This window comes from Arvicanthis niloticus, chromosome 1, assembly GCF_011762505.2.
Source record: "Arvicanthis niloticus isolate mArvNil1 chromosome 1, mArvNil1.pat.X, whole genome shotgun sequence".
Classification (NCBI taxonomy): Eukaryota; Metazoa; Chordata; class Mammalia; order Rodentia; family Muridae; genus Arvicanthis; species Arvicanthis niloticus.
The window spans coordinates 17,554,577-17,578,511 of NC_047658.1; the positions used below are offsets into that span (position 1 = coordinate 17,554,577).

The 23,935-nt window shown below is 44.3% G+C and overlaps 1 protein-coding gene across 2 annotated transcripts in view; it reads left to right on the forward strand.

Annotated features, from left to right (window-relative positions):
- Positions 1-7: 7 nt before the first annotated feature.
- Ceacam18 (CEA cell adhesion molecule 18) overlaps positions 8-23,935 on the forward strand; it is a 30,132-nt gene continuing 6,204 nt past the window's right edge. The window contains exons 1-3 of one of the 2 annotated variants that reach the window (XM_076932945.1): positions 8-142; positions 20,067-20,420; positions 22,711-22,995. In XM_076932945.1, the coding sequence (XP_076789060.1) occupies positions 20,234-20,420; positions 22,711-22,995 (472 nt within the window). In that variant the 5' untranslated portion in view covers positions 8-142; positions 20,067-20,233. Of the gene's footprint in view, positions 143-17,784; positions 17,949-20,066; positions 20,421-22,710; positions 22,996-23,935 lie in introns of those variants that run through there. The other variant, XM_034524998.2, reaches the window with a different exon arrangement.

The window sequence follows — 23,935 nt, forward strand, 5'->3', positions numbered from 1 at the left end:
TGTGCGTGTGCGGGTGATTCTTCGGTCATACATATCAGCTGAAGGAACATCATCAGATTGAAACAGAAGAAAATGTCCTTGACGGGGAAAGTTTTCAACAGCTGAAGGCTCTTGTCTTTCGTTCTGTGCAGGGAAACCTGAGGTGGGTTTTGAATGCAGAAAGTCCTTCAAATGCAAGTCAGATTTCAGTAGACCTGACACTATAGATACTGATCATGTGAAAGGCTTTACCACAAAGTCGATTCCTTATCCATGTTTTAAAATAAAGAGACCTAATTATAGCTTATGTATTGCTTATTTTAAACACATAAGTTCTTATACCTGAGGAAAAGAATAAAGAATTTGTAAGAAGTACAAATACCCACATTCATACGTTGCTGTTAGTCTGGGTGCACGTGTTTGTGGGGGTTCTTGTGTAATATGAGAACCTTTCTTAAGAAAACAAATATCTACCCCCTCTCAAGTATTCCACCAAAGCCCAACTTAGGAATTGGTGAGTTTATTGGGCATACTTAAAGAACATGAGTGAGGGATACCTTCAGGAGCCTGGGTGACCCCAAGGCAGCCACAGTACTTAAAAGTCTCACCCCAGCATGGATGACAACTTGCCCATAACTGCATAGATGGCATCCCTTCTTTAGTTAATCTACCATAGTCTACTTTAGTATCTTTCAAGACAGTGAGGCTACAGACTCATTTGACAAGGAGGAGCATTTGAGATAGTAGCTGAGGGACTGATGGCCTTTCACACCCCTCCTATGAGGAAACATTATAAAGAGACAGCAGGTCTAACCTCAAGGGTCACTTCAGTGTGAACACAGCTGCTCTGATGATGATGACTGATGCTCAGAGGATGTGTGTCTGCAAGCAGAAACATCCACAGCAACCTCCAGTGTCATTTCTTAGGCGTTTGTAGACACCTTCCTTCTTTTGACTGAGATAGAGTTTCTTGGTCTGAACCCTCCCAAGTAGTCTAACCTAGGTGGCCAGTGTGCTCTGAAGACCCACTGGTTTTCAACTCCCATCTCAACATCACTGATACTACAAATGTGTCATTCCTGGCCTTTCACCTAAGTTCTGTGGGGCCAAACTCAGGTCCTCATGCATGTGAGACAAAGGTTTTACTGCCTGAGCCGTCTCCCTGGCCCTGTATTAGACTTTTAAAGAACTATTGCCACATAATGAAATCTCAAATAATGATTTGAGTTAAGTCTTTCTGTAGTTATTTGTTTGAGGTATGTGTTTACGAAATTATTGCAAAGTTTGTGGAAAATTGTAGCAGTCGTTTCCCTGTTATATGAGTTTTTGTAAGTGTCAGAAAGCAAGTGACACACATTATCTGTCACATCTAATAATGTTTGCTCATTCATTTGTATGAGTGTAAGGTCTAGCCAGCATTTAAGTACGTATGTGTGTTGAGATATCTTCTCCCAAGTCCACATACACCCTCCCTCGCCACTGGGGCCCCCTATGTGGCAGCAATGTCACTATCCTCATCCAGGCCTCAGTACTCACTGCAGAGTCCTCAAGTACTGAATGAGGTATACATTGACTTGGAAGGGCAGCTAAGAGAGGCCAAGAGGGTTGGAAATGGAGTTGTCCACATGACAGAGACCCTGTTGGTCAGGATCTCGATGGTGCATTTTCAGGTGAAGACTAACACAGAAGTAACAGTAGTGGCAGCAAGCAGACAGAAGACCACCTTTTTTTAAAAGCTTCACTTCTGTGCAAAGTCCAAAAGAGGAAAATATACAGATATACACTGCTGTGTATACACAAATACACAGCAGGTTCAGTGGTTGCCACAGGAGAACAGGGAGGGACAGCATCATGGTTGTGGGTGCAGGGTTTCTTTCTAGGGCATGAAAGTATTCTGGAGTCATATAGTGGCCATTATTATTATGTGGTCTTGGTCACATGTGAACTTTCTCTCAAATGAAGATATGTGTACATAGTTACAAATTATAAGGAGACTATAGTTCTTATGTGATGGTGACAAAGATCTAAGGAGTCCCCAGGGACTGTGGTATGGCTTAGTGCTGGTCTATGCATTTAATCCCAGCATGAAAAAGCAAAATGGGGTTTATGGTACAGTGGTTAAGTGAAAACCCTGTTGAGAATTGACATTATCCATAATTGTCAAAATTTAAAAAGATGTGATCCAGCTAAATTTTGGTTAGTTGATGGCAATGACAAAAATTTGTGAACATTATAGACTATCATGACACATTGCTTTTGCCAGAATGTAGTCAGAGATCCACAGAATTGGGGTCTCTTGTATAGCATTTTCCTCTGAATTGAAACATTCCATCCTGGAGAGAGGCTTAGTGGTTACGGACATTTACTATTCTTCTAGAGGACTCAAGTTCGAGTCCCAGCATCAAAAACCAACTGTAAATCCAGCTCAGGAGGATCTGGTCCCTATTGTCACCTGTACTCACATGTACATTCCTGTACCAACAGATGCATATAATTTGAAATGAAACATTTAAAAGATGCCAGAAGTAAACCACTCACAAGTCTCAGGAAGTAACCAAACTGTAAGATTTATATGGGCCTCTCATCAAGGTTATAAAGTATTTACTGCTGGGCACAAGAGGGTCTCTGATCATAAAGTTGCCTGCAAGTTGTACAGACAGTTCCAGATAATACATTCATTGCCCATGCTGGGATGGGCTTTGTGTAGATGCAGCTGCCTTTGAGCTATACAAGGCTTTCTATAACCTCCATCCCTACTCCAGTAAGCCCATTAAGTCATTGGTTCACTGAGTTGGACTTTGGTGGACTCATTACTTTGATCTGTTATCAGGACCCTATCTGGAAGAAGCAGACATTTGTTCACACCTCAGGAAATCCGTGACTTCACTGGAGATTACTGTTGTAGTTCATGTTGCATGAGTGTTTGCCTGCACAAAGGCCAAAAGGGCCATCAGATCTGGAACTGAAATTACAAATGGTTGAGAGCTACCATGTGGATACTGGGAATCGAATTTGGGTCCTCTGCAGAAACAGCACGTTTCCCTACCACCCAACCAGTTTTTAATTGGGATATTTGTTTTCTTGATATTTGTTTTTTTTTTAAGTTCTTTGTATAATCTAGATACATTAGATGTATACCTCTATTAGATGTATACTTGGTAAAGGCTTTTCCCCGTTCAATAGGCTGATGCTTTGTCCTAAACAATAGTGTCCTTTGCCGTACAGAAGCTTTTTAGCTTCATGAAGTCCCATTTATTGTTGGTCTTAATGCCCCTGTTATCAGTGTCCTGTTTAGAAAGTCCTAGGCCGATGAGTTCAAACCCATTCCCCACTTTCTCTTCAGTGTATGTGGTTTATGCTGAAGTATTTGATCCATTTAGAGTTTTATGCAGGGTGATAGATATGGATCTTTTCATTTTTCTACATGTAGCTATCCAGTTAGACCAGCAACATTTGTTGGAGATGCTGTTATTTTTGGCTTGTTAAAAATCAGATGTCTATACATGTGTAGAATTATATCTGGGACTTCAGTTTGATTCCATTGATCAATGTGTCTGTTTTCATGCCAATACCATGCTGATTTTATTACAGTGGCTTGGTGGTTTAACTTGAAATGTGGAGTGGTGAGACCTCCAGCAGTTCTCTTGTTATTCAGGACTTTACTTATCCTGTCTGGTGTTTTGTTTTGTTTTGTTTCTGCGTTACCATATGAAGTTTAAGAACGGTTTTTTTTTTTTTTTTTTTTTTTTTTCAGTTTTGGTGAAGAATTGTGTTAGAATTTTGATGGGGATTATGCTGAATCTGTAGATTGCTTTTGGTAGGATAACCATTTTCACAATATTAATCTTATTGATCCATGAGCATTGGCAGTCTTTCTATCTCCTGATAAATTCTTTAATTTCTTTCTTCAGTGTCTTAAAGTTTTTAGTAGTAGTAGTATACAAGTCTTTGACTTGCTTGGTTGGAGTTACCCCAAATTGTTTGCTTGTTTGTTTGCTTGTTTGTGGCAATTGGGTTCCTCTGATCTCTTTCTCAGATATGTTTGTCATTTGTATATAGGGAGGCTACTAGTTTTTGTGTGTTAATTTTGTGTCCTGCTACTTTCTGTACATGTTTATCAGCTATAGAAGTTTGGGGGTGTAGTGTTCAGGGTCTTTTGTGTATAAAATCATATCATCTGCAAATAAGGATGCTTTGACTTTTTTCCTTGCTGTTTGTGTCCCTTGGATCTTCAGTTGTCTTGCTGTTGTAGCTAAAACTTCAAATATCATTTGAATAAAAAGGGAGTGTGGACATTGTCTTATTCCTGATCCTGGTGGGAATGCTTTGAGTTTCTCTCCGTTTAGGATGATACTGGCTGTGGTCTTGCTGTATTTTATATCTTCAAACACTGCAGGACTCTTTAGTCATGAAAGAACGTTGGATTTTGTCAAAGGTATTTTCTGCATCTAAATGAGATGATTATGTAGCTTTTTTTCTTAACCTGTTTATGTGGTGGGTTACATTTATTAATTTATATATGTTGGCCATCCATGCTTCTCTGGGATGAAGCTAACTTGATATTGCTGTGTAATCTTTTTGATATGTTCTTGAGTTCATTTTTCCTTTAATTTTACCCATCTCTTTCTTAGTTGTACTGAATACAGATTCCTTAATTCTGTCCTCCAATATCGTGATCCTGTGAGTACTGCCATGACACTTCCTCAAGTAGCAGGAATAATCATCAGTAGTACTGGCACATCAGGACTAGTGTTAGTGGGCGTGACTTCTCGGGAGAGAGCCTAATGCCACTGAAATTGAAAAACAGAAGTGGCTGGGAGTGACCATTTCCACTGAACACTGAGACAATCTGGAATACTACATCAGGGATTCCCTAGTGTACTTGGACGGGGCCCCTGCGGGCCGAATGCAGAGCTCTGAGCAGCAGCCTCGAGTGTGCTGAGGTGGCGTGAGGATGCTGTGCTGCTGAGCGCTGGCTTGTGCTGAGTGATGGCTGAGGTGGCCGTAAGGGCATGCAGTGGTTGAGCTGGGGCGGAAGTCCGGTGGAGTCCGGTTGCTGAAGGCTGTGACGTAGCAACCGCAGTACTTTATGGCTGGGGAGTGAGTGGAGATCCGGTCGGGCAGACTGGCACTGGGACAAATACTGCCTCGCAGGAAGAGAAGAATAGTATAAAGAAAATAAAAATGGAAAACTAATTTATCCACAGTTTGTGCCAAAACTGGGAAGATAATGATTCTCAATTTTTGCGTATGCCTTTTCTATTCCAGAGGTAAAACTTAGAGGGATAGAACAAATGCCAGGACAGAAGTACATGTACACTTGCCTCTGGGCCCCGGTCAGCAGAGCTGGGGGTGGTGCTTTTGTGTAGGTTCCAGGGCTTCTGGGGAATTTCCAATCCAGAATGTTCTTTTCTGGAGTGGAAAAGATGATTTAAGAAAAGAAGAAAATGTAGTCCTTACTTGTGTCCTTAGGACGTGTGTATGTGTATGAACCGGTGCTATCTTGTCCCTCTGACCCTGTGATCATGCTGTCTGATTGACAGGTAACCAAAATGATACTGCTTCTATATTGGGACATGTTATTTGAGCCATGTTTGGGGTTAAGTCTAGGAAACCAGTAAATTAGATTCTTTGGGAAATGTCTGTTAACTTTCAAGGCCTCAATGACCAGAAGGTAAAACTGTAGTTTTGTGGTCATGCAAGGATACTAAATGTTATTTGTGTCAATGTTGGCATTGTGCTGTAGTGAAGGACGCCTTATGGACAGGCATGATGTCATCTGTAACTTGAGGTCCTGGTGCACAAGTGCAGGTGTTTGAACCCCACAAGAAATTGGGTCTGTGAATTTAAGTGATGTGTCAGAAAAGACTAGCGTGTGTGATGTGTCATGTATGGACACAGAACTAGTGTAGAAACCGAATAGAAAACAGAAATTTCCCCTTGAGCTTTTAAGTCAAGAGGAACAACCAAAGGTTATTTCTGGATGCTGACCACATGAGACAATGGGGCAGTGTGTCCTGGGAGACGGATCCCTGTCTGCTCTTAACCCTGTGACCATAGTGCAAATTACAGAATAGCGCCCAGCCTCAATGCTAAAGGTTACTGTGCGTGACTGAAGTGGTTGTGTGAAATTTAAATAAACATGAAGTTGGTAGCTTGCTGGTTTTGATTTGTATTTGCCGCGTGCCAGGCGGGTGCCTGGTCATGATGAGCCTTGATCTTCATCAGACGCCCACCCAGTGCTGGTGAGCATCACCTGCATCCTCGCTTTGATAATGACTAAGTTAGACTCTGATAACCAGAGTGGGACTTCCCTAAGCTTTGCCTGCTTCACCAAGTCTACATAGTGGGTTACTTGGGTCCTGAGGTCAGTGTTGGGCTAGTGGTCACAGGGTCATTGACTTCCCAGGACTCTCCAGCATCATCCAGACTGCAGTACTCAGGTGATGCCACGGCTGACCTCTGCCCAGCAGCTTGGCTTAGAACCTCTAGTTGCTCACCCCGCTTCTAGCTTCAGATCTTCTAGCAAGAGATACCAAGAGTAGAAACCAGTGAAAACATGCCTGCTGATAGGAAATTATCCCAGGAGCCCCAGGGGCTAGAAGCACAAGAATGGGATGGGTCATATGAAGCAAGCGAGAGCTTTCCTGGGCTCAGATCTCCAGAACTAGAGACAGACACTGGAAGTAGCAGATCCTGGGGTCCAGGTTTCTGAAATGGTTTAGTGGACCACAGGAGACAGGTGCCCCTCATCTTATCCTTCTGTGACGTGCTGATTATGCTGCCTCTTGAGTTCTTCATTTAGATTTGCCTGTGTAGACTCTTTTTTCCTGTACCCAAAATGAAGAAGACAACTACAGACCAAGGGACTGCTTTCCATTGAGCACAGCTTGGTAAACCAGTGAGTTTATTTTTGTTTACCTGAGGGGCATTAGTACCTCGGGCACCTGTTTCACTGGAAAGCCCTGTGTCAGCATGGTGGAAGAGTCGTGAATGCTAAAAGGCCCCAGAGTTTCCTGTGCAGCTGGCAGAGAGCTGCATTATTGAAGAGTCTCCCCTTCCCATCCTCACTCCCCCATTGGATATTTCAGTCCATAGAAATAACAGCTATCCAAAAGCTTCTTTCATACATGTGTTCAGATTGCCATGTCATCAATCCTTTGATTGTTTTTCTCTGATATTTCACTGGCCTTTAGTTTTGTTTTAAATACGATTGGACCATGTTGACCAGGTTGGCCCAAGCCTTTGCTTCCCAAGAGGACTGTACCACTACTACTACAAGGTTCTGGGTGATTTTCAAAAGCTTAGCATATGTGATTTTATTTTTATTTTGCATTTTACTTTATATGTGTGGATATTTTGCCTGCAGGTATGTCTGTGCACTCCATGTGGGCCTGATGCCTGTGAAGGATAGAAGAGGGTATCTGTTCCCCGGGAGCTAGAGTACAGATGGTTGTGAGCCACCATGTGAGTGCTGGGAATCCAACCCAGGTCCTCTGGAAGAATAAGTTCTCCTAACTGCTGAGCCATCTCTCCAGCCCCGAAAGCTTAGTATCTTGAAGTAATAATACTTTGGAGATGCTAAGTAAGCTATAGGATTCCGTTGATTCCGTCTGTTTCTTTTGAATATGACTACCAGAGATTATGAGATGACTTAGAGCAGTGGTTCTCATCCTGTGGGTCACAACCCTCTGGGGGTCGCATACCTGATGTCCTGCATATCAGATATTCACATTAAGGTTCATAACAGTAGCAAAATTACAGTTATGAGGCAGCAATGAAATAATCTGGTGGTTGGGAACTGAATTAAAGGGTTGCAGTATGAGGTAGGTTGAGAGCCGTTGACTTAAAGGTGCTCATTACATTGTCACTGGAGAGCGTTGGTCCAGAGGCTTGATCAGATTTCAGTTGAATTAATTTGGAAGAGCACTTCACAGTGTGGGTGGCGTGTGCGCACTGTTGCTTTCTATCAGGCACGAACCACATCTGGATATCTGGTCATCTCTCTGCTGAAATAAAAGTATATCATTAGATTCAGGTGTTATCAATTTAATCCTCCTTTATGAAGACCCCAGGATGGCCCCATAGCCTTTTTTTTTTTTTTTTTTTTTTTTGAACAAAAGGTGCTGCTGTTTGTAACTGTCTTCTAGGCTGTCCTTCTGTAGGGTCGATCTTTCCACTCTTTCTGAAGAGTCAACTCTTTCTTTTCTGAAGAGTCAACTCTTTCAGGTTAGACTGAATCGTGTCTGGCATCCTTGATAAAGAAAACAGTTTATATATAATAGCAAGACTTTTTGTTTAAAGAAAGCTTCCTTTATCCCTAGAATGGAACATGAAATGGGTGTTTATAAGAAGCCTAGTGAATAGTCTGATGAATAGTCACCACCAGCCCAGCCCTGTGTGTCATTTCCCAGTCCTCAACGGTGCATGCATCATTCATGTTACAGAGATTAGTGTCATTTGATGATGTGACTGTGAACTTCATCCAGGAGGTGTGGTGGCACCTGGACTCTGCCCAGAGATGTCTGTACCAGGATGTGATGTTAGAAAACTACAACCACCTCTTGTCATAGGTGAACACAGCTGGCCTGGGCATCCAGAATGGGCCTTACTGAGGATTTCCTTCCTTTCCTTTGCCAAACACACTGGGACATCAGAAGTATTTAATGGTTTTTGCCATGGTGGCCCTGCAGTTTAATTCCTTTTACATCCCTAGATATGCTGTTAGGTCCAATGGGAAATGGTGACTGTTGTGATGACACAGTGTGAAGCTTCACTGGATGCTCTAGAACCCAAGAAGCTCCTGGAATAAATGTTTAAAATCTAAGTCACATCTTTTTAATTCATTGGCTGTGCCAGTCTCAGGGTGGAAACCATCTTTAGGATCAAAAAAGGAAAGGAGACACAAGTACAGAAGGCTAAGTTCCCATACAAGAGGTATCAAAGTGAGGGACATATTACCCACATAGAAGTAGATAGTGCTCTGGGGCCATTGTCCACCTACTTTCTTGCCCCATGGGCATATATGTTGTTTCCTGCTCCCAGTATGTGCAATCAGTGTTAGATGTATTATATTATAAATGCAGATGTGGGGCCAATGTTAGACTCCCTCAGAGGTGGACATTAAGAACTGGCAAGCTTCCTCTTGGAAATCAGGGTACCTGAGTGGAACTCTAAAAAGTTCACTCACCTCCTCTACTCACATTCAATTTGCTTTGTCTGCTCCTTTCTTCCAGTTCAACACTGCTTCATGGAGCAGTGACACTTGACATGTAGGATAAGACCATTGTGTCTAACTTTTGAAGGCAATTACTCTCCAGCCCTTCATGTTGGCTTGTACTTCGGGCAGTCCTTCATTAAACAGAACAACGGTACCAAGGCTAATGCTCTTCCCGCCTTATTCCACCATTAGTTGTATTAGAATTCCTTGAGTTTCCAGAAACAAATATGGAAAATCTCCTAAAACAGATGGAAATATTATCTTCTGCCTATCTTTGTAAATTCTCTCTCTCTCTCTCCCATCCATCCATCCATCCATCCATCCATCCATCCATCCAAAAATAGTGTCTTCAGGTTTATCATCAATGTGATAAATGTTAAAGTTCAGCGAGATTCTGTCTCAGAAAGTAAGGGGAAGGATGATGGGGTGGCTCACCAGGTAAAAGTACTGGCTCCAAGCCTGAGTTTGATTCCCAAGACCCAAATGGTGGAAGGAAAGAACTAACTTCTCTAAGTTATCTTCTGATTCCACACATGGACCTTTGGCACTCTTGCATACGCACATGCATGAACTTTTTAGAGTACACTGGCTATTTCCATGTCCACCTGAGTGAGATATATTGGAGAGTTACAGAAAAGCTTTCCAGCATGGCTCTGATAGGTTACATTAGACATATTTAGTAGTAAACTAAAATCTTTATATGATCTCTAAAACATGAAAAGTTAGGAATACTCTAAGAATATGTCTGGAGATACATAATGTAAGATCCAGGGCATAAGCAAAGCCAATATATGTGTAAAGTTCCTGTTAAGAGTGAAAATGTAGCTGGGGATGGTGGCATTCATCTGTAATCATAACACTTCGGAGTGGAGGCAGGAGGATCAGAAGGTCAAGTTTACCCTCAGCTACATAGCTAATTTAAAACTAACCTAGGCCTGCATGAGATGTTATCTAAACATACAAACAAATAAAATAAAGAAAATGTAAGGGTCTGGGTTCTAGCTCATGGATAGAGGGCCTCTAGCATAAGAATAACTGGATTCAGTCCAAAAATGCAACAAGAGCCATAAGCACATGAAATGGATAGACGGACATTAATATGCATTTCTCCCCAAGCCATTCAAATCCTCTGCTCCGATTCCCTACTGCACTTTTGGTGCTGTTCCAGGAGTACCCTGTGAAAGACTTGTCTTTTCCCTGCCTTGCTTTTCCTACTACAGCCAAGAATCTGAGTACTCTATATAAAGTTGACCTGGTTGGATCTCCAAATGTGATCTTCCTTGCAGAGGAGTGAGGTAATTTTGGCCACTCCCTGAAGCAGTCTATTCTTCAGTTTGTTATTTTCTAAAACAGTGAGCATAGGTACATTGCCGTAGTTAGTACGACTGTGGCATGGGTGCCTGACACTTGCTGAGGGCTGTAAAGATGAGTGTCTGACGTACCACACGGCTGCAGGATGTTCCACTCATTACCATCATCGGCATCAGTAGAACCTGACTCAGATGTCTCTGTATTCAGTTGAAGTGAACTCTATGTGACTCCTTCTCCATCCTGTTATTGTGCCTATTTCCTTCATTTCCTTCTCTTCCTAGAAGGGGAATCTTGGCTTGACACCGCAACACAGGAAGTTGCTGAGAAAGTTTTAGTTCAAAGTGGTACAACACCTGAAGTCACAAGAGGTGGTTCAAGGTGTTCTGTTTCACAAGAACTGTGGCAGGATGTTGACCCTACAAAGACATGTAAAAGTTAGTCCTTGGTTCTTGCTCCCAGCCCCATGCTCCCAGCAATAAGACTCATACTCAAAATATATTTACAAAACCTTGACCATATAGCTAGGCTCTTCTCTGGCTAGATATAACTTAAAATATCCCATTTATTCTAGCCTACATTCTGCCACGTGGGTAGTTACCTGTGCTTAGGTACCATGTGTCCTTCTTGTTACATCTTCCCAGCAAATCTCCCTTCTGTGTCTCTCCCAGAATCCTTTCTCGCTCCTGGATGTCCCACCTCTATTTCCTGCCTAAGCCATAGGCCATAGGTTTTTTTTAATTGACAGGTGATGTGTCCATACAATACACAAGATACTCTTTCCACAAAGAGAGATCAGCAGAATCAGATCCCATCCTTGAGTCTTGATACCTTCCTCAATAAGAAAATACTGAACACAGACAGCCTCTGTGAATGTAGTGCCTGGGAAAACCAATGCCGTGATGTACCATTGTATTTCTACATAATACGGTCTTCTAAATGTCCATTTGTAAAAGGTTTTAACCCTAACTTAGAAGGAAATGGTCAGAATCCAGGTAGCATCACACAGCAGCTTAACATCACTGTTGCATCTGATCACTCTTCGGAAAGCTCTTGTAATGCTAAGTGTAACAGTGCTCATAAGAAGATGTGCAAACATTGTCACTTTGGAAAAGTTAACCATGAGCAACCACTTGAAACGTCAGCCTCGGGAGAAACACCTGAGTGTGCTGAATGTGAGAAGTCTTCAGTGGCAGGTCAGCTTTTCATGAACACCAGATGACACCCACTAGAGAGAAACCCTTGGACTGTCACAAATGTGGGATAGCCTTCCTCAAGAAATCTGAGGTGAAATCCCATCAAGGAACTCACATAAGAAGCCTCATGCATGTGAAGCCTGTAGGAGATTATTCAGTCACAAGTCCTTTGGTGATAGAACCCATCTGAAGATACCGAATTCATACTGGTAAGAGATCTTAGGTGTTTTGAGTGTGGGAAGGCCTTCAATCAGAAGTCAGTCCTTGGCACACAGGGCAGAAGAAACCCGACACATGTAGTAAATGGGGAAAGCCTTCTCTGCTAAGGCCCAACTCACAAGTCCATGTCACAAATGTGAGAATTCCATTCTCCAGAGTCAGAGCCTACATCCTATCTTCAAACTCATTTTGGGGAGAAGTCTTACAGCTGTCAGGATTGTGGAAAACCATTCAGTAATAGATCCCGCCTAAAGGTGCATCATCACATTCACACAGGGAAGAGACTTTACATATGGTTTGTTGTGGGAAGACCTTCTGCTGGAAATTCTTTCTCAATCTACACCAGAAAATTCATACTGGAGAAAACCATATATAACGAGTGTGGGGAAGCCTTTAGTCAGAAGTCAGTACTGATGAGAAGTCTTATAAATGCAGTGACTGTGAGAAATGCTTGACTTCTGAGAGCCAACCCAAGATCACCAGCTCATACAAGTGAGGAGCCATATGTGTGTCCTGAATGTGGGAAGGCTTTCAGTAGCAGGTCATCTTTGCAAAGATGTCACTTAACACTAGGGAGAGAACACTTGTCACAAATGAGGAAGGCCCTTCCTCTAGAAGTCAGCATTGTCATCTCCTCAGCAAACACATTAAAGAAGCCTTATGAATGCCATTACTGTGGGGAACTGTTCCATAATGCAAAACGAGTGTGAGGAGAATTGTTACTATCACAGCGACTATGGTTTGTCATTTAACAATAGATTCCAACTAAAGGGGCATCATCAAATTCGTTACATGTAGATACTGCATTTTTAAATTTGGAAAGATCTCTCATTAGAGATTTCATGTAGGAGAGATGTCTTGAAATACAGTGGCTAGAGCTGGCTCACTAAATTCATACAGTAGAGAAAGCTTTTGTGTGCAATGATTGTGGGAAGGCCTTCGACTAGAAGTCAAGACTTAGCACACATCAGAGAATTTAGATGGAAGATAAGCCTTTTCACTGCACTGACTGGGGGACCCTTAAGTGATGAATCCTGATTGAGTGTGGTTTTATATCATCGAGAGACCTTATGTACCGATTTGGTTGGTTTTGTTTTGGTTTTTAGTAAGGCCTTCAATAACAGATCATATTGCAATAGACAGCAAGCAACTCATACCAGGGGCGGTACTTGGACCCATTCATCCAAGCTTAATAAAATGTTGGGTAAAGCATCAGGACATTTGGGCTGGTCTTCTTCACTGATGTCCACTGGGTTGATCTTGGCCAAGGTTGGAGTAGATACCCTCATTTGGAATTCCTGAACAAGAAACCTGGACCAACAAGCACAGCTCTTCTCTCACCATTGGCATGTCTTGTGTTAAGAGGTGTGAAACAAAGAGATGAAGTCTGGATGGATGATAGTTTTGCTAAAGGAATACCCCCAGATTGTTCACCCAGGAAATGAGCACAGGATCCCCCATGATGTTTCACCCTTAGGGCACAAGGTCCATCCCATTGCAGCTGTCACATTTATGCCTAGCCCTACAGGGCTCTGTCTAGTCCTTCACATGCAGCCTTTTCTGTTTCCCTTTTCACAGATGCCACAGAGGGGAGGCTGGTCCAAAGCCATTCAATGCCATGCTACCTCTGAAGGAAGTAGCTGTCTTATACAAATGTTGAACCTCTTCTTCTGTAGCCTGGCCCTGCCTCCAAGCCTTCCAGTAATACGAGACCTGAGCTGTCCTGCTTCAGGGAACAACTCAACATTTCTAAGCCTCTGTTGTAGTCTGTAGAGCAGGGCTTATGTTTGGATCAGCCTTGACTTGTAGTACTAGAGCAGCATGTATAGACAAGGGTGTGTCAAGCTCGGCATTCGGTTCTGAGACTAGACCATGTTCTCACAGCTCAAGTATCCAGCATGGAAATCCCACACCACTTAGATGTGTTCTGCATGTTCTTTCCCCACCACTGAGTACTGGGGAGCCTTAGTGGTTTCTATTATCAGTAGTCTCCTGCATAATCTGTCCCAATGTGCCTCTCTGGACAACCTTCAGTCTCACTAAAACTGCCTTCTTTCTCCCCCTCTGCCCCAGCTCTCTTAAGTAGCCTCTCCTTCCTGTCTCTTCTTGTGAGAGTTGGGCATATCCTATCTGACTCACTTTCAAATATGGGTGCTTCCTTCTACAAACTAACTTAACCTTCATCATTGTTTGGGATTAAAGGTGTGTACTAAGGGTGTGTCTGTTCCAGGCAGAGAGATTAAAGGTATGTCCTAAGGGCTGAGCCACACCACAACTAGAAACAGGTGTTTTCAGTAAATAGCACAGTCTTGGGGTTCAAATGTGATCAAAATATCCTGCAACAACCTCATATCCCACACCAAGGATTAAAGCAAAAATATAATATTTCTTTTTTTTTTTTTAATAAACCAGAATTCCAGAATTCTCACTATAGTCTGTGCCACCACACCAGACTCTTTTTTTTTTTTGAGGGGGGGGGTTTGAGACAGGGTTTCTCTGTATAGCCTTGGCTGTCCTGGAACTCACTCTGTAGACCAGGCTGGCCTCGAACTCAGAAATCCGCCTGCCTCTGCCTCCCAAGTGCTGGGATTAAAGGTGTGCGCCACCACTGCCCGGCCAGACTCTTTTTTAATGACCTGAATATTTGAGTGTCCTCAAAACATGTATTTCTAACTTCCATGGTGGTGGTACTAAGAGGTAAGAACCTTCAGGAGGTAGAATCCTAGTGAGTTGAATTAGTGCTTTTACAAAAGATTCCATTGAGAAGGTGCTATCTTATGAGCCAGGAAGAAGAGTCTGCTGGTCCATGGTTCTTCATGCCACAGGGGCAATGTGGTAGCTTTGCTTTACTCACCACAGAGGTAAACATCTGCCCTTGAGTTTGATGATGATGGGTAAGAAGAAGTTTGGCTCAGCTAATCTGGACACCCGAATGCAACAGTTAACTCTGTATGCCAGTGTGACTGTGTTTGGATGCCCAGGTAGCTGATGAAACATATCTGGGTGTGGCCATGAGAGTATTTCCAGATGTCTGTTTGAATGGAAGTCCTTTGCCCTGGGAAGGACTGTGGTGTTTTTGCTTTTTTGATAGGAAACTGTAGAGATAGTCAGGGATGGTGTAATACAGCTGTGATTCCAGCACTCAGGAAGTAGAAATGAGGGCCTCACAAGTTTGAGGGTAGCCTAGGCTACAATCCATGATCTTGTCTCCACAATCTGTGCATGTGGCTCAGCAGTAGAGCACTTGTCTAGGATATGCATGACCCTGAGCTCCATTCCTGGCATCAGAAAAAAACAAGTACAAGGAAGAATTTCCTGTTTTCCCTTTTCCTCAGTAGAAAGGACCTCATATGGACAGACAGCCACAGAGAAGTTTACGTCCATTGGTTTTCCTCCAGTTAAGGTTGCTTCCCTGAGTTACAGCCCAGTGCTGTGAGCCACTCTCAGAAAGTGTCCTTCACTTGAGGGATTCTTCCTGAGACCTCCCACTTCCTGCTCTCGGATGCATGGACACATTGGCAAAGCTTCCACTGCCATCTTGGGTCAGGAGGTAGGAGACAGAAACATCACAGAGTAACTGGGACATTGTCAAAATTACTTAGGACTTAACGACATACAGAGAGAACACTGTCTACTTTTTCTCCCCAGATAAGATTTCACTATCTAGCTATGGTGCATAATTTTTTTTAATGGGTGATTTTTAAGATTTATTTTTATTTTCAATAATTTGTGTGTTCGTGTGGGTGTTGGAGGTGGATCATATGCATGTGTGTGCCCATGTAGTCCAGAAGAGGATGTAGCCACAAGTCAACTGGGTTCACCTGAAAAGGGGGCTGGGAATGAAAGGGGACGGAGAGCGAGAAGAGATGAAGCCAAGACAAAGTTCTCAGATCAAGGCTCAAATCTTTAATGTTCATCTCTCAATTTAAAGGGGAAGGCCCAGCCCACAACCCCTCCTGGTTTCAGCCGGAGTTGGGTGGGATAATCCATAATCCGTTCTAGGTCATGGTCAGAGATGTCTCAAGGCAAGCCCAGGGGCAGTTCTGCTTCTGTGTTCTGTGCAGCCAAGGTGGGTAACTCCACCTAGATCCTATCACTTGGTCTGTTGTGGTAAACAAGGTCTCTCAGGCCTGCTCAAGGCTTGGGGGGAAGGGCACAAGAGGGCATTAGATCCCCAGGTGCTAGAGTACAAAAGTAGACTGACATAGGGTCTGGGGACCAAAACCTCTAGGGTCCTCTGCAAGAGCAGTAACCTCTCTTAACCACTGAGCTATTTCTCCAACACACACACACCTTGTGTTTTTGTTTGTTCATGTGTATGTATGTATGTATGTATGTATGTATGCTTGGGTGAGTTTATGCGAACTATATGCATGCAGAAGCCCACAGAGGCCAGCAGAGTGTATTGGTTCTCCTGGAATTGGAGTGACAGGCAATTGTGATCCGCCATGTTGATGCTGAGAACCAAATCTGGGTTCTGTGCAACAGCAGCAAGTGCTCTTAACTTCAGAGACATCTTTCCTGTGATAGTATGTCAACTTAATGATCAGACTCGCCTTAGAGAGTCTCTCTGAGGGTATGTCCACATAGAGTTAGGTCATGAGAGTTCTGATGTAACCAGCGGCTTATCCTATTACAGGAAGGTGGTAAAAGGCAATAGAGGGTCCTAGCTGGGGCACAGTGGGTCTATGTGCTGGCTGGGTCTTATCAGTTTAACACAAACCAAGACATGTTTAGGAAGAGGCACCTCAATTAAGAAAATGCCTCCACAAGATTGCCTTTAGGCAGGTCTGTAGGACATTTTCTTGACTAATAATTGATACAGAAAGTCCCAGCTCACTGTGGGTGGTTCCACCTCTGGGCATGTGGTCCTGGGCTGTATATAAAAGCAGGTTGAGTAACCAATGAGAATCAAGTAATTAGACAGCTTTTCTTCAAGGGTTCTGCTTCAGTTCCTGCCTCCAAACTTCCACCCTCACTTCCCTCAGTGGTAGATTGTGACCTGAGAGTTGTAAGCTAAAATAAATTCTTTCTTCCCTAGGTTGTTTTTGATCATGGTGTTTATATCACCACAGTAGAAAGCAAGCTATAGTCAGTTTACACCAGCACCATGAACAAAGGCATGCCTTGCCCTGGGCCATTTCCATGGCTGCCCTAGATGGTAGGAATTTTTTCCTTTGTTTTAAAGGGAGAAAAGCCATCGTGTAGTGGTTTGTTGCTGGATGTGTCTTGTGTGCGTGTGGCTTCATGAAGTTTCACTTGAATGGAGTCAGTGCAGGCCTTTAAAAATGATCCAGTGAAGAACACGAGGGAGTATGTCATGGAAAGTTATTCTGTAGAAAGAGCATAGTCATAAATCGAGACAAAGTGATCAAAAGATTAATCACAGTCCTGAACATGAATGCCAGCTAGAATGGAAAGGAGACATACATTAAAATGTAATCGTCTTTTGCTTTCAGAGTACTTACACCAAACCTGATGACCTGAGTTTAAGTTTAATACCTAGGACCCACATATTCCTTCATATCCTCTCAGCTCACACACACACACACACACACACACACACACACACACACACACACACGTGCTGTTTGTGGTTGGGTATATAGCTCAATGGTAAAGCATTTGCCTAGCATGCAAAGTCCTGTGTTCAATCCCAGTACTGGAAAAAAATATCCAACCAAAAGGCACATGATGCTCTTGTCTTTGTAACTGCTTCTCCATATTTCCCAGTTTTTGAAAACTAACAAGAAGCTGGTGTTGTTTACGTCATAATCATAAAAATATTAATAGGTATAGAAGTTAGATAAGCAGACCCTGGAGGACAACATAGAACCATAAAGATAAGACTTGCAGCCATAGGTCCACCCTCACTGCGGGGCAGAGTCCTTTCTAGGAGGAGCCACATTGAAGAGAGGAGGCCAGGGCTGGGACATTGCAGAACCTGCCAAGCTCCGGAGGACCCAAGAAGGTCATGAACCTTTCCAGGCCCAGCTGTAGCCCCTGGAGGTGGCTCACCCTTGTGGGTAAGAGGGGAGAGAATCTGCTTTCTGAGGCCGAGGGGAAGGAAGATCAGGAAACCGATCTGCTGAGGCATAGCTCAGAAGCCCAATGATACAAGCAGCAGGAAGAGAACTGGAGACAGGACCCTCAGCAGGACTTTCATGAAATACATCTGGGTATATCTCACACCCATAGAGACACAGACAAATGAGACAGACAACATATGCATACACACAACCACAGCAGGAACACACACACATCACACACATACACATACACATATGGGGGTGGGTGGGGGAGAGAGAGAGAGAGAGAGAGAGAGAGAGAGAGAGAGAGAGAGAGAGAGAGAGAGAGAGAGAGAGAATTCAGTCCTATCTACCTGCCATGTAAACTGGTGAACTTGGACCTCACCTCCCTGCAATCACTCTGTGTTCCTTGGGGTTCCCCTATCTATCTGGAGTCTCTTCCTGCCCAGCCTGGGTCCCTTTCTAACCCCCTTCTTCTCCAGGAGTCTTTATGTTCCCTGACACTCACAACTACTGTGATGTGCTAGGATCGGATACTGGCCTTGAATGTGTCAGTGTTCACCCTGCAGTATAGAGTGGGGTCTCAGGTACCTTTACCTCCCCCATAGTCAAACCTCAGACATTACAGAGCAGGCGATTCCAACTTGTGTCTACGGTGGTAACAAGTCTTACCCTGTCCACACCCACTTCAATGAATTCAGATCTGCAATCAAAATTGTGTCAGACAGTCTCAGAGAGACTTCCCTGCATTTGTTCCCTGGATGGTCATGAGAGCTATCTACCCAGTGCTGACTGGCACAGCAAGCCCTGCCTGCCTGGGCCTCACGGGTCTTCCCTCAAACTAAAAATCTAAGTGATCAAGGGTAAGGTGAGAGGATCTCTGGATGCTAGGAAGCCCCGAGGAGACACCTGGCCAGCCTGGTCAGGAGACGTCAGAGCTAAGGATGAAGAAGTGAGTTCTCAGGGAGGCTGCAAATGGGGAGAGTGGAGCAGAGATCTGTGTATGGAGATGGGGACCAGCATACATAGGAGGCTATAGAACAGAGGAGGGCAGGGTCACATCTTGTGTTTTATTGAGATACACATGTCTGTCGTGTGACGGATGAGTTGGGGGTCGAGTAACAAAGGGAAGTGGGTGGGGCTGAGGGAGGATAAGGAGAGAGTGGATAAGACAAGGACTTGACGCTGGGGCGGGGGCGGGGGGGGTCAGTGCTCAACTGGAAACTCTTAACAGTGTATTCTATTCTGTGTATGTATGTGTGTGCTTGAATGTATCTGTGTTCACCACATGTATGCATGTACCCATGGAGGCCAGAAAAGGGCATCAGAGACCCTGAAGCTGGAGTTACAATAGTTGTAAGCCACCCAACTCTGGGTGCTGGGAGCCAAGGCCAGGTCCCCTGCCAGAGCAGTGAGTGCTCTTAACCACTAAGCCAACTCTAGACCCAGCTGTACTGGGACTTCTTTATTTATAGTATGAGTTACTTTGGCATCGCCGCCGTGACAGTTCCTGACAGGAACAGGAGAGGGAAGATTTACTGACTCAGTTTCAGTCTAGCAGATGGGTGGGGGGATGGTGAAACAGCAGTTCAGGTCATGCAGCAGCAGGGTGGGGTAGAGGCTGTTCACGCGGCAGCACATGCCAGGAGCATGGAGCAGAGCAGGAGCCAGAGGCTGGGTGTGAGCTCTACAGGTTTACCTTTAGTGATATGCTTCTACCACTAATACCTTGTCCCCCAAAAGACCACAGCCTCCCATAATAGTGCCACCAGCAGGGGACCAAGGGATCAAAATTCTGAGCCCATGAGAGACATTAAAGATTCAAATTCTGACAGTTATACAATTGTGAAAGTATTTACCTGGCCGGGCAGTGGTGGTACACGCCTTTAATCCTAGCACTTGGGAGGCAGAGGCGGGCGGATTTCTGAGTTTGAGGCCAGCCTGGTCTACAGAGTGAGCTCCAGGACAGCCAGGGCTACACAGAGAAACCCTGTCTCGAAAAAACAAACAAACAAGCAAAAAAAAAGAAAGTATTTACCTGGGTCTCATCCCCCACTTTCCTCCCCTTCCTTACCCTTTCCCCTCCTCACTCTCCCTCCTCTTTGGTTTCCTCAGCCAGTTTGCTGATTTGTGAGATCTGCCAGGCTTCTGGTCAGATCTTCATCAGCCCAGACTCACTCATAGGAGTGGAGAAGTACCGGACCATCCTGACCCTAGAAAATGTCCCAGAAGATGTCCTGGAGTACAGCTGGTATCGGGGCACAGGCAACAGTACAGCAAACATGATTTTCAGCTATAAACCTCCCAATACCCGACACCCTGGACCGATGTACAGTGGCCGTGAGAACGTGACCCGTACAGGGAGCCTGGTGGTGAGGATGGCAGCGGTAAATGACACAGGCTTCTATACTGTCGAAGTGGACACTAGCAACGGAACCCAGAGAGCAACTGGCTGGCTGGAGATCATAAGTGAGTTGGCCAGGCAACCAATTGCCCCAATAAAAAAAGGAAGCTTGTCCTAAGGGCTCCAACAGGGAGATTCCTTGGAGGGCATGCCCTCTGGTGTCTATGTTGCCTGAAAGTGACCCTGGCAGCCATGAAGGTGGCTCTCGGGCTGTTCCTGCAGAGACGGGTCATTCTGTTTTGTTTTGTTTTGTTTGTTTGTTTTGTTTTGTTTTGTTTTTTGTTTTTCGGGACAGGGTTTCTCTTGTGTAGCCCTGGCTGTCCTGGAACTCACTCTGTAGACCAGGCTGGCCTCGAACTCAGAAATCCGCCTGCCTCTGCCTCCCAAGTGCTGGGATTAAAGGCGTGCGCCACCACCGCCCGGCGAGACGGGTCATTCTGAACGTCCAAGGACTCAGTTCACTTGTTGAAGAGAGTATTTATTTTCCACTGCTGTGTAACATCCATACTTTAGAGCAGTGGTTCTCAGCCTTCCTAATGCGGTGACCCTTTAATACAGTTCCTCATGTTGTAGTGATGACCCCCAACCATAAGATTATTTCATTGCTACTTCATAACTGTAACGTTGCTGCAGTTATGAATCATAGTGTAAATATCTGATATGCAGGATATTTGATATGTAACCACTCAGAGGGGCTGTGACTCACAGGTTGAGAACTGCTATTTAGAAAAACAGTAGGCAGTGGTGGCACATGTCTTTAATCTCAGCACTTGGGAGGCAAAGGCAGGTGGATCTCTATAAGAGAGCAAGTTCCAAGACAGCCAAGGCTACACAGAGAAACCCTGTCTTGAAAAACAAACAAACAAATAGTAACTAATTAATTTTATTTATTTTTGTAGTACTGAGAATGGAACCTAGAGTGTTCCATATGCTAGGCAAGCACTCTACTGCTGAGCCACACCCCAGACAGCCACACCCCAGACAGCCCCATCCCAGACAGCCACACCCCAGACAGCCACACCCCAGACAGCCACACCCCAGACAGCCACACCCCAGACAGCCACACCCCAGCCACCCTTGGGGATTCTAGACAGGTGCTGTGCCACTGACCTAAATCCCTAGCTGGAACTCATTATGTTGCCCAAGTTGGCCTAGAACTTTCAATTCTCCTGCCTCTGCTTCCTGAGTGCTAGAACCACAGACATGTCCTAGCTTATTTTCATGTGACTTCTGTGGGCCAGAAGTTTGGGCATTGTCCTGGCTGAGTCCCCTGAATCTCACAATGTGATAGTGAAGACTGTGTTCTCGTATGGAGACTTACCTAGGGAAGAACCTCCTCCTCCCCTCCTCTGGGCTTGAGGATGAGGCTATTTCCTGATGTCTGTATGATCGTAGACTTAGCTATCATTTTGTTATTTTATTTTTATTGCCATAACTGTAGGGCCAGGTATTTTGTAGCTCATTATAGCTGTCCCTTCCATGACAGTGATAGTCACTCCAGGCCAGGAGAAAGTAGTATGGCTGCCTTGGAGATCTGCCCACTGCTGACAGCTCCCACTGGTGTCCTAAGACCAAGGGGAAATGTAGTTTTCTGAGGACAGGAAGCCCTCTGCTTATTTCTGAGTCTATACACTGTGTTTCTTAGTCTATACTCTGTGAACCTGAGCCTTATCTGTAAAAAGGGCAAATGTCTACCATTTGTTTTCTGTATGTTTGAAGAGAATTTGGTGAATCGAATGAAACTCAGACAGTGGATCGAGTTGTTATAACTAGTTCCAAAGCCACCTGTCCCAGCTCCTCAGATGAGGGCCCTGGACTTTACAACTACTGGCACAGGGAGCAGTAGGTGACAAGATTGGGGAGATGGCTCAGTAAGTAAAGCTCTTGCCAAGAAAGCTTTGAAGATCTGAGTTTGAGTGTTGGGGATGTGGAATACATCTGTAATTTCAGCACTCATACTGGATCCATGGAAGGTTACAACTGCAACCTTCAGTTAACCTGGGGTACACAGAGGTGACAAGTGGCCCTACCTCAGTGCATGTGTGGCATGTGTTAGCATTCTCATCCATAAACAACGTGTTCTATATACAATTCACATAGTCATACAGAGGGGGAAAAAAACAGCCGTTAGGCCCCCTAGTCATGACCAAGAAGCTGCTGTTATTGCAGTTGTACAGAGTGGCTCAGGCCCTGCCCAGGACTGTGCAGCCTGCTCCCCACCACTCCCTCCTCTGCCACTCTCAGTGCTGGGGCTTCTCTTTTGCCTTATCTTAGGGCTCTTCACATCTCTTCAATATGCCCCAAAGCTTAAAGAAGCTGACACTATACCTGACCTGTTCTTTCTGCTTCATCTAGAGTTGAGAAGCAATCCAGGCATCTCAGCCAACGCCTCAGCCAATACGAGCACCCTGGTGGAAGGCATAGATTCGGTGGTTGCCAAATGTCTTACTAACTCCTCGAACATCAAGTGGTATGTGAACTCTGTACCAACCTCAGGCAGTAACCGCATGACGATTTCCCCGGATGGCAAGACTCTGGTCATCCACAGAGTCAGTCGTTCCGACCACAATCTTCAGTGTGCCATAGAAGATATCCCAGAAATACTCCAGAGAAGTGAGATGATTCGCTTGACTGTGGCTTGTGAGTGCATGTGGTAGTGGGAGGGAAGCCAGCGGTAGACTCTAGTACGTATGCAGGAAAATGGCTGAGCCAGCCTGCAGCCAGCTAGGTGTGGTTAATCCCAGCTCTGGGTATTTAGCTTTGTGGGTTCATGACTGCTCTCCTCATGGGGTACTGGACTTCAGGAGAGGGACACAGTCCCATTCTTAGATTAGAAATGGCCAGTATGAGTTTATTGAGACCTGGGTTTTTGTTTGTTTGTTTGTTTTGTTGGGAGAGGCAAGTGGGGCTGGGAATGACTGTCCTCAAACAAGGACCTGAATTGGGAACCCTGACATTTGCATAAATGCTGAATGTGGCAGTTCGAGCCTATAATTCCAAGACTAGTGGGGTAGAGGCAGATTGCTGAGACTCACTGACCAGCCAGAATAGATGAATTCTATGCCAGAGAGATGCTTCTTCTGTTTCATTTGTTTGTTTGCTTTGTTTCTTTTGAATAGAGGAAAAGAAAAAAAACATGAAGTTGGTGTGTAAGAAAGTGGGGAGGATCTGGGGGAAGTCGAAAGAAGAGAGATCATAATCAGAATATATTGTGTGAAAACAAATGTCTCAATAAAAAAATAAAGATGCCTTGAGAGTGATTGAGGAATGCCTGTGATATTGACCTCTGACCCGCACATGTAAATCATATCTGTGCCCACGCACTCATGCACATATATATAATTCCAACACACAAACATACACAGAGAGAAAGAGAGAGACAGAGAGATTACAATCGATATTTTATTCTTCATTTCAGATCACAAGTTTACCTTTCTTATTTGCTTTTATTTATGTGTATATGTGTATATCTGTGTAAGTATACGCCATGTATGTGTGGGTGCCAACAGAGGCCAAAGAGGGTGTTTGATCTCCTAAAGGTGGAATTACAGGCAGTTAGGAACTGCCTGATGTGGGAGGA